Here is a 10,538-nt window from a genome sequence, read left to right on the forward strand (position 1 = left end):
CAAAAAATAATAATTAGCTGGTCAAAATGGCAGGGGCGAATGGAACATGCATGAATTCAACTCATTCAAGTCATGTTGCATAGTTAATTTAGAGTTTATACACAATTAGTATAAATACCGTAATATTGTAACACTTTTAATTCCTGTCTATCTGTGAACAAATAACCTCCTGATCACATTGAGAACATACAACATCGTTAATTCTATTTCAGGACGGCCTTCTGTCAATACAGTAATGGAAAGCAGCAGTATTTTAGTCATACATTAAGCTGTCTCTTCCTCTTCCTGTCAACTTTCTCTTGAAATGCAATGACAGACACACACACACACACACACACACACACACACACACACACACACACACACACACACACACACACACACACACACACACACACACACACACACAAAGGGATGCTTGTTGAGGGGGGCCATGAAAAATACAATGTAGACAGGAAGGAAGCTTTTCACTCAGCTGCAGACAGAAAGGAGAGAGGGATGGAGAGAAAAGGAAAGAGCAAGAGGAGAAGGAATTTTACAACCCCGTTTATAGAGGTGATAGACTGAGAGAGAGGGAGAGAGAGAAAGAAGAGGAAGGTGGGAGGGAGACGTTTTAGTGCCCCAAGTGTTGGCAAATGAAAGCAGGGAAAACAAAGGAGCCCCCCCACCCCCAAACACAATGTAGCTGGCTGGCTTCTGTATAGAAGAGGTGTTAAAACACACACACACACACAGGCACGCACACACACACACACGCACACACACACACACACACACACACACACTGCACTCGGCTCCTGGGGAGGCTGTTAGAGGTAGGAGCTCTCCCTTTCAGCAAGACGTGTGAAGACACCAGGGGGAGGGTGGGGTTGAGGGGTGTGGGCGGGTTAATGACAACACACACACACACACACACACACACTCACACACACGGGTACTGATTCCTCCTTTCACTCTCTCTCTCTTTTGTCTCTCTGCAGACATGTGTGTGTGGATGCAGGGATGTGGTTCGGAGAGGAGGTTGTCTCCGTTAAACTCTGTAACATGTTCCTGTTTTTCTAGTCTTCATTTTAAAGTAAAGTTGATTGATTATATAAATGTGAAGCAGCACATTGCTGGAAAAAGAACACACATGATCACCAGTCCTTCCCTTCCACTGAAATAGATCAAAGATGCAAATAAATAAATACATAAATTAATAAAAAAAATAAAAAAAAACCAAAAACAAATCAAAAGTGAGTACATTTTGTCAACAGTCATCAAACCAGTCATGCATCATAATCTTTATCAACTAAGCCTTCAGTAGAGTCAAGAGTCAGGAGACTTTACTGTCATATGTACAGAACAACACACAGATCATCCCCACAATGATACATCCAATCCAATGACATGACAAGGCCAGGAACGCAAGTACAAGACATATCCATATAATCAAAATGGAAGTACATAAACAATAACATAAACATAAACAATGGGCAGCTTGGCACCTTGCATGGTGGCCCCTGCCATCAGTGTGTGAATGCGTGTGTGAATGGGTGAATGTGAAGTAGACATTGTGAAGGGGTCTGAACTGTCGGTGGACCAGAAAAGCGCTATAGAAATGCAGTCATTTAACAGAATAGAATACAACAGAATAGAATAAACTTTCCTGTACAGCTGAGGCAGATAAATCAATCATAATCATAAACATGTCTACAAGATAAAAACATCACATTAAGCATGCACACACTGCCATGTTCACGTTTACAGTTGCAGTTTTTTGACCGCATTAATTGCTGCTGTCTTGACGATCCTGCTCATCTTGTTTCAGTTTAATAAAGTGAGGTACTCAGACCAGACAAGAGATATTAAAATCAAGAACGCTACCTATCAAGCGGACATGCACTTTTTCCAAAACGCCAAGACTCACCCCAGACCCCTTCAGTTTCCTAATTAAAAACAGTCTCTGACCACTTTTCTTACAAATAAAATCAACATAGTCTGTGAAACTTGTCTTCTTTGTGTCAGTGCAGACATTCTCCAGCACACTGGTAATGGAAGCAATAAGTCTCACTCGTAGTTTTTTTTTTTCCTTGTCACAATTTATTTGGACTGCCGAGTGTTATGAGCTGAGATTCACATTTGAATCAGTGTAGATACTTCTGTATCGTCCTGTCCAGTGTCAACTTTATCTCAGTTAGTGTCAGGGCCGGGATGATATTAAGCTGATGAAGTCCATATGAAGCTGAACATTAACACTAAATGGTGCAAAAAAAAAAAAAAAAAAAAGATTTACTTGTTTTTGTTTTTTACAGCTACTTCTGCACTTGCTAATCTTTTTTTTTTTTTTTTTTTTTTTTTTATACATTTCCTGTCATGGAAGTCCCCAATGTGCACATACCGATTGTGGAAGGTCTCCCAGGTCCTGAGTGATTTAAAGATGGCTGGCTGATGGGGGGAACAGTATGGCTGCCGTTTGTCAGGGGGGGTGGGACATCGACCATGTGCGGTGGACCTATGGGGTCCGCATGCGATCCCACTGCAGAAAGAGGCACAAGGAAGACGAGTGAATGAGTTACATCAACTTCTACTTCTACTTCATTACATTTACATGCTGTCAGCACATGCTCTTGTGCTTTGCTGTGTCGATCATGTGTTTGATGTAATTTACTATACAATGGTGGAAGTACGATTTCAAAACAAAAGACTGCATGGATGAATAAGGAAGGAAGTTTATTTGTCAGCTATGGATGTGCACACACAGTGACTTGGTTTCGGACAACAAATGAGAAGCCCCAAGTTGCACTGCACTTTGAACATTTCATAAGAGTCTAATTCAAAATTTACTGGCAAGTGATGATACTACATACATTAAAGATACACTGACCTTACCTAAAATGTAGTGCACGTCCTGTAACACTGTGCCTAACCGCCATCACAAATTACAGAGTGAGCCCTCATGACCAAAGCTGAGGCCGACGATAAACTTGAGACTGTTGCAGAGTTCATGGAATTAAAATGACGCGTTAACCTGTTTACACCGAGCTCAAGTCCCAGATGATACTGGGATTTTATGCTGGTGTAAAAGCAGCATAAGGACATAATCATCAGTTTGATGTATCTTAGATATGATGTTATCCCTGTGTGTCAGCAGCATCTTTGTATGTGGGCATGAGTGTGGTCAGTGTGTGTGTGTGTGTGTGTGCTACCTGTGTAGCTGCCAGGTGTGTGTGCAGGGTGAGTGGTCAAAGCCAAGTTGGGCAGGTGTTCATCTGATGTCACATGCCCTTCTGAGAGGCTAGACCCCATCTGCCTCACTCTTCCATCTGAAACAAACACACACGCATACACACACACACACACACACACACACATATACACAAGAGCAGCAGCTGAGTATATCTTTAAAGATCACAACTGTAGAAAAGAGTTACTTGTACTACAGAGTAAAAAATGCAGTTTTATATGTGTGTGTATATGAGAGAGTTGTGGGGTAAAACCATGACAGATAGGCCTTAGGCAGTGAAAGCAGCTCAGAGGGCCTTCTAGCAGAGCAGGGAAATTGCTACAGCAAAAAGATGATGGATTTGGAGTCTGAGTTTAGCTGAAACGACAGTGTCTGATGTAAAATGCAGGAGTCACACTGTGCACTTCCACATATCTGCTGCAAGCCTAGGGAGGCAATCTATGGGTTGTGGGCCTAATTCAACTTCAGCCTGTTTATACTTTGATTCTGCACCAACATATGAAGTCTAAGTGGTGGTGTAACCAACGTCTATTCGTTAACTTATAGAGGGAAAGAACGGGACTGATGAAACCGATGCACGTCTCAGTGCTGGTTATATCTATTCATGTATCGTCAATTATCTAACTATTGCATTTAGTCATAATACAAAAAAAAAAAAAACACTTTTGAGTAACTAAATATAATTACCCAAAATCTGATCCCTTCAGAAAACAAGATAATCAAATCAATCTGTGCTGCTGCTGAAATGACAATCAGAAATGATCTTCATGTGACTCACTCCTGTGACTAACTAAAGGAGTGTGTGCTTTCTGTATTTCCACTTGATTAAGACAAAAATCCTGATGGATCCTTCTCCTAATGAAATATCTTCATGATACATGTGGTCACATTTAACAAGAAGGACACAAATAACCAATGTAGCTCAGTGAGAGACTTGCAAGCTGGTATCATATGTTATCATGTAGCCCCGGTTCAGACCAGTAAAGACCTTTATACACCACCGGGACTGAAAATATAAGCTAGTTAGTGAAGTGGAAATACTTCTGTCCAGTCTTAATTTGACAGCGTTTTCACCTCCACCTCCACTTGCCTGGTAAGTGAAAAGCTCATAGACCCTCATATCTCCTTAACCAAAGCCCTTCAGTTTTTTAATTTACAAATCTCTGTGTATTTTCCAGAAAACATCATAACATACTGTAGTTACTTCACATGCCACTGTAAAGGCTATCTCTCAAGATATACCCTATTTAAAAGTTACCGACTTGGTAGACTTAAGTATTATATTTGCAGCTTTTGGGAACAATTTTTTCCAATTAGTCTAACCTGCTCTTTATCCTCCAGGTACAGACCAACAGGGAGTCTACAGAGTCAGCCTGAATGCATAACATAGACAGAACAGGGAGGGCAACATAGTTCTGCTGCTGAAAACATCAGACGCCTTATCTCCCAACAACAGAATATTCATTATGCTAACGGTGCTGATAACAAATGAAAAGATCATTTGCAAAAACAGATAACTCCATTTGTATTATTTCTACAACCTATATTTTTCTACATAAAACCAATAAAAAAATGACTTGTACACTAATGTATAGGCAACGTGGTTTTTGCAACAAAAGTGGCATTTATGTGTTTTTGCAGAAAAACTCTTCAGTGGCCACTTAATAGTTCCTCACACCACATTTTTGACACTCAATACAAATATCTATGGAATACAGGATCAGAGGAGATTAGTGTGACATGCCAGAAGGTGCTCTTTCTATCCACTGTAATTCCAGGGAAAATCCCCCCACTCTGACCTCCGCATGCTCTGAGCACAAGCCTCACCCTGAACTTTGACTCTTGCACTCAGAATCACAGGACTACAGAGTTAAGTGGAAACCACGGGATCGGGATAGATGTATCAGTCAAAACCAATATCTACAGGGCTGCATGATGCACCAGAAGGTGTCCTTTTACTCCATTATAATTTGGTGGATTACCTCCAGGCAATGACCTGCATGTACACTCTACAGTCTCACCTTTAACCTCTGCCCTCAAGGCTTTCACCACCTGCCCAGCTGGTCCAACTTGCAAAGGAAGTTTTCCTTTAATGCTGGTGCAGGTCAGGTCAAGACTTCGTTGCATGGCGCCCAAATGAGAGACTTAGAGGGTGATTGATAAAACCCACATGCAGGGATAACGGCTCGATAGGGGGTGGAACTTAAACAGGGGTACTTTTTCCATATTTTCCTCAAAGTTTACACTGTGTGAGCCAACCTCCTCTCTTCATATATGGAGATGACCTAGAAAGAACTCTTTGGCTGTGTGATATATCGTTTTTGCACGCCCACTGTGATTATACATCGGTGTGGATGATCAGGGCTGTTAAATGTAAAATGCTTCATTTACATTTTTATTTCTATTGGATTTTACCCAGGTCACTGCAAAAAAAAAAATAACACCATGTGCATGTTATGCTGTAGTACTAAGCAGGGGATTGTAAATGTGACAATACAGCGGCAGCATGGTTATCGAAGGTACACAACTCTATAGTGAGTCCACATCCACTTCTTTTCCTTGGTATTTTGACCTTGTTGTAACCCTGAAGAGGGGTTTGCCAAAATGCATTTGTTTTAGAAACAAATTTCTTGGGAATATTGTGGATCATAGCATATACTCAGCAGCATAAACACCTCCTATTTTAAAGATACACTGAGGTAATTATTAAACTGAACCTATGCGAGGCAGTGGAGGCATCACATTCTACGCTGATCAACCACAGCAAACAGGATCTCTCTGCTTTGCTCCATTCCTTCCATTGTCTCCTCCTGTCCTCATTTCTCTCCCCTGCCAAACCCCTTTCCCTGTTTCAGACTGGTTCTTTACATTGTGCATTTTCTTTATGTCTGTCAGATCTGAAGAGCCTGCCCTGCTGGACTGACAAGCTGTGACTCAGTTTGTTGTACATCCCCTCACTACTAAGCCAATCTTACTGAGCTTGGTGTTGCTAGCTGTTTTGCTGTTTCTGTAAATACAACAGGTCTGAAGCATTTCAGTATGCTACAGAACACCTTCAATGCTGTTCACATTATACACACATTTATCTCTACTGGCATATCACAATATCAGAGAGTCCTAGAGCAAACACATTTTCCTAAACTTACCCTGAGAATGTTTTTTTATGTATACTGTCCTTCCTGCTGTTAATCATCAGGTTATAGATCAATAAATTCAAAATACACGAATCTGTTCATGTCTTTTTTTTATTATTTTGAAGAGCATTCACTTACTGAATTGACTGAACTGAAGATGAACTGAACACACCCCTGATGTTTGACACCACATGCACCCCACCCAAATAAAAGTGCAAAAATTTCTGCGTGTAAGTTTGTTCCATCAAACAGCATTTGTAACATGTTAACATTTTACTCTGTCTCTCCCTCTTACCATGTCCCCTCCAGCAGATGGGAGCTCCTTTGACCAGCACGCCCTGGTTGTTTCGGTACAGATGGTACTTCAAGTGCTTCTGCTTTTTGGGCTGGGTGCTGAGCTTCAGGTTAATGTGGTTGGAGAACTCGGTGAAATAGCGGAAGTCCTTCTCCCCGCAGCCCATGCAGTTCCCCGAGAAGCCTGGAGGGAGCACAACACACACACACACACACACACACAAACACACATACAGAAAAATATATTGGATCACAACACATTACGGTTGTGTACATGTGAGTACTACACATTCCTGCATGTCTTAGTTTTATGCAACCCTGTAAAAATATGTCAAAATGCAGCACCACAAAGCTAAAAATCATTGCTTTTATCTTGAGTCGAGAAGATGACATTTTAGATACACAAAATTTCACCCGTCAGTGACATGATTGTCCCGTGTGTGTCTCCTGCCTTACCCAGCAGTGCATTGCGTCCTCGTTCGTCTGGCAGGAAGCGGCGGTCCACGGCGCACACCAGCAGCGCGTCAGGGAGGGAGGGGGACTTGACCCCCACCAACAGGAACCCAGGAGGCACATCTAGGTTGTCCGACGCCAGGGAGGACAGACGCAGGTCCCGACCCGCCTGGCAGAACCCTGGAGATATGGTGTGATGAGGTTAGGACCATTATTTAAAAAAAAAAAAAAATCTGATATTGATTACCTTTTGAAAAAGACTGTAGCATAAATAAAAAGTTTGGTACGTTGTATACCATCTGTGGTGCAGCATCCTTCTGGCGGGGGCTTCATCTGGTAGGGAACTGGAGGGCTGTTAGACTCGGAGCCATCTTCATCGTCATCATCATCATTCTCTACCCGACCTGTTGGTGACACACATGTACGGTCACAAAAAATATACAGTCTCAATGGCACACAAGAGAAAAAAACACATGTAAGCACACAGAGCAATACTGCAGGTTGATTTTGGTTGGTTTGGCTGTACTGCCATTAACATTAAAGGAACATTCCACTTTAAAACACTCTGAGACTATTTAAAAAAAAAAAAAACAATGGGCGACAGACAGTCTGTTGTTTTATGGTGCAATTCAGTTTTTCGCAGATACACTGCCCAAACGTGGTGCATCCAAATAGCAGCTACATCTGCTTTACCTCTACTATGCTGGATTTCCCTCTGCATGCTTGTTTAACATTGCTGCAAATCAAATGAATCTACAAAGAAGCCCATGCTGATTAATTTTTAGGAGCTGATATTGAAACCTGACATCTAACATTTCGATTTTAGATCTGTGATTTTTTTCAGTGCTGTCAATGGATTCATTTTTAGCTAATTAATTATAGCAAAAACACACCATCAAATGTATTTCATTAAAATGTTTTGAGGCTGGATTTTCCTTTTTCTTAAACGCATTCCTGGGATGAAACTCGGAAACAGTGACTAGTCTCCTGGGATTAAACCTGGATAGATTTTCAGGAAAATATCCCTCTCACTGAACCCATAATCACATCTTCTCCCTCAAGATGCCAGCTGGTTAGCGTCCCATGCTGGAAAACAAGTCAGAGTGGAGTCTGTGTGCCTGAATGTGTGTGTATTTGTGTGTCTGTGCATCCATCCAACCCACCATCATGGGCTGCGGACTGCTCTGTCTCGAGGTACAGCTGTGAGAAGACGGGTCGGGGCACCACGGTGTTTGACCGCAGCGATGACTCGATGAAGTTATGCAGAACGTCTTCGAGGCGTGTGGTCCGCAGCTGGCCCGCATACGAGTTCCCCATTGGTGTCCTGCAGAAACACAGCGGCAATCAAAAGACATTTGCAAACTGGCAAAAAAAAAAAAAAAATGTGATGATTCACCACTGATCTACAGACAGATTTTTAGGGTTTCCAGCAAGGGAGAGGGATAATGTACCAAGCTTGTGCTCTTACTCATGTTTTGCTGTTTTCATGTATCCTTCAAAGATTTACCAGTTGGATACTCCACAAAGCAGTATTAGTGAGTGAGCCAGATAACTTTAAAAAGTGTTACAAAAATATTCTCTGAAATTTTGTCCATTACCGACAAACATCAGTATGAATGGCTGAATGACATTCCTAAAACCTGACATTGAGGTTTTGTTTTACAGATTGAAATCACTGTCACCAGGTCCAACAACTATCTGGCTAACCTTCTAATCCTGCTTTGTACATTATCTGCCAGTTTTGATATTGTCCATTAAAACTATAACAACGATATAAACTATAATATGTAGATCTGCATCAAACATTCCTTGATGTTAACACAAAATACCTTGATATTCTGGTGTTCTATATAAATAATTTTGTTTAATAAGCACAGAAAAGAGAAACACAAAAAGATACAGGGGATAGTGAGAGTGTTTTGACTATTTTAAGTGCTCTCCTATTAACTGCCTCATATTTTCTCTGGGAAACACACACACACACACACACACACACACACACACACACACACACACACACACACACACACACACACACACACACACACACACGATGAACACCACTGACAAGAGTCAGGGCACCCTGACCTAGACTCTACTGTTGCTCCTTCTCCCTTTTTCTACTTTCTCTCTCTCATTTTGACACAAATACACATACACGCACACGCACACACATACACACAGAATGACTCACAGGCAAGGAATACTGACAGGCAAACTCACATGAACCCACATGTATCTGTGTGGACAGGTCAAGGAATTACATTTGTGGCAGAGTGGACATTTTTTTCTTTTATTTTGAAGGGGTATGTTGGGACAATTTTACTGAGCTGTGAAATAACACATCTGCACTACATGTAAGGGAATACACATCTAGTTTGTACCACTGAGGAGTGTTTTGTTTTAAGCCATTACATCACATCATATTTTCCACCACTCCAGGCTGCATATTTATGGTTATTTTCTGAGTAACATCACTCCATTGCTTTTAAGGCAACAGCAAGAAAAACCCAGCCACAGGCTTCCAGGCAGCATCGCATGGTGAGCTACAGGACAGAACAGTCACTCATATGTGAGTACTGTAGCATTAATGTCACAAGGTGAAATGTAAAAGGGTGCTCCAAATAATAACGGGCATTTTTACCCTGTCATTTTTTTATTTCAAATGATTTTGGAAAAAAAAAAAAAAAAAAAAAAAAAAAAAAAAAAGCCAGTGTTGATTTGTGACTATGGTGCACACAAATAGTGAACAACAGAGTGGCGCGCCGGCTTTTGTCCACTTTTAAACACTTAATGGAGAATCGCTTGGATTGTTGTGCACACAAAGAAACTGTCTGGGGACATGGACCGCTCTCCATCTCTGTTTATTTAGTTTGCCTCTCCATCAAATGTGATATCTAAGTCACAGCTGACTGGATTTTAACAAAACCTTGAAGTACATGGTATGTCACCACTGGAGTTTTCATTTCATTCTCAAAAATGTTATTAATAGGCCCAAAAAGAGTCTCATAATACTTGCTTGTCCATTCATGTGTCATGCAGGATATTTCATACCCACTGACCGGATCTTGACTAAAGATGAGCGATCAACATTGTCAGAATTATGCTGATTGGTCCTGTGTGGCGCTACAATCTCAGGTTAAAATAAGGTGTCATACAGTATTTATTACTGTGAAAGGAACTGAATCACCTATGGGAAACAGCATATTTACTGTTACCTTGTTTTTGCTTGGTGTACTATTATTTCCATTTCATCAGATGATGAATAGTATATTTGAGTGCCTTAAAAAGCTTTCTATGAACAGTAAAGTGTAATATTTTTGTTGCTGTTGACTGAATATGTTACACTCGTTCAAACGCCTATGACGTGGCACACCTTGTAAAGATGTAAAGCTTCTGTCAGGCCAAAATGTGTGTGTTATATGGCAAAC

The 10,538-nt window shown here is 41.1% G+C and overlaps 1 protein-coding gene across 1 annotated transcript in view; it reads right to left on the minus strand.

The window, feature by feature from the left end:
- The window catches only part of greb1 (growth regulating estrogen receptor binding 1), a 29,731-nt gene extending 21,307 nt beyond the window's left edge, over nucleotides 1-8,424 (minus strand). The window contains exons 1-6 of the mRNA XM_030045457.1: nucleotides 8,271-8,424; nucleotides 7,404-7,511; nucleotides 7,111-7,287; nucleotides 6,656-6,838; nucleotides 3,189-3,305; nucleotides 2,381-2,518 (exon numbers count right to left, since the gene is read on the minus strand). Of these exons, the coding sequence (XP_029901317.1) occupies nucleotides 2,381-2,518; nucleotides 3,189-3,305; nucleotides 6,656-6,838; nucleotides 7,111-7,287; nucleotides 7,404-7,511; nucleotides 8,271-8,424 (877 nt within the window). The remainder of the gene's footprint in view (nucleotides 1-2,380; nucleotides 2,519-3,188; nucleotides 3,306-6,655; nucleotides 6,839-7,110; nucleotides 7,288-7,403; nucleotides 7,512-8,270) is intronic.
- Between the last annotated feature and the right edge of the window lie 2,114 nt (nucleotides 8,425-10,538).

Source organism: Myripristis murdjan, chromosome 3 (genome assembly GCF_902150065.1).
Source record: "Myripristis murdjan chromosome 3, fMyrMur1.1, whole genome shotgun sequence".
NCBI classification, from domain to species: Eukaryota; Metazoa; Chordata; class Actinopteri; order Holocentriformes; family Holocentridae; genus Myripristis; species Myripristis murdjan.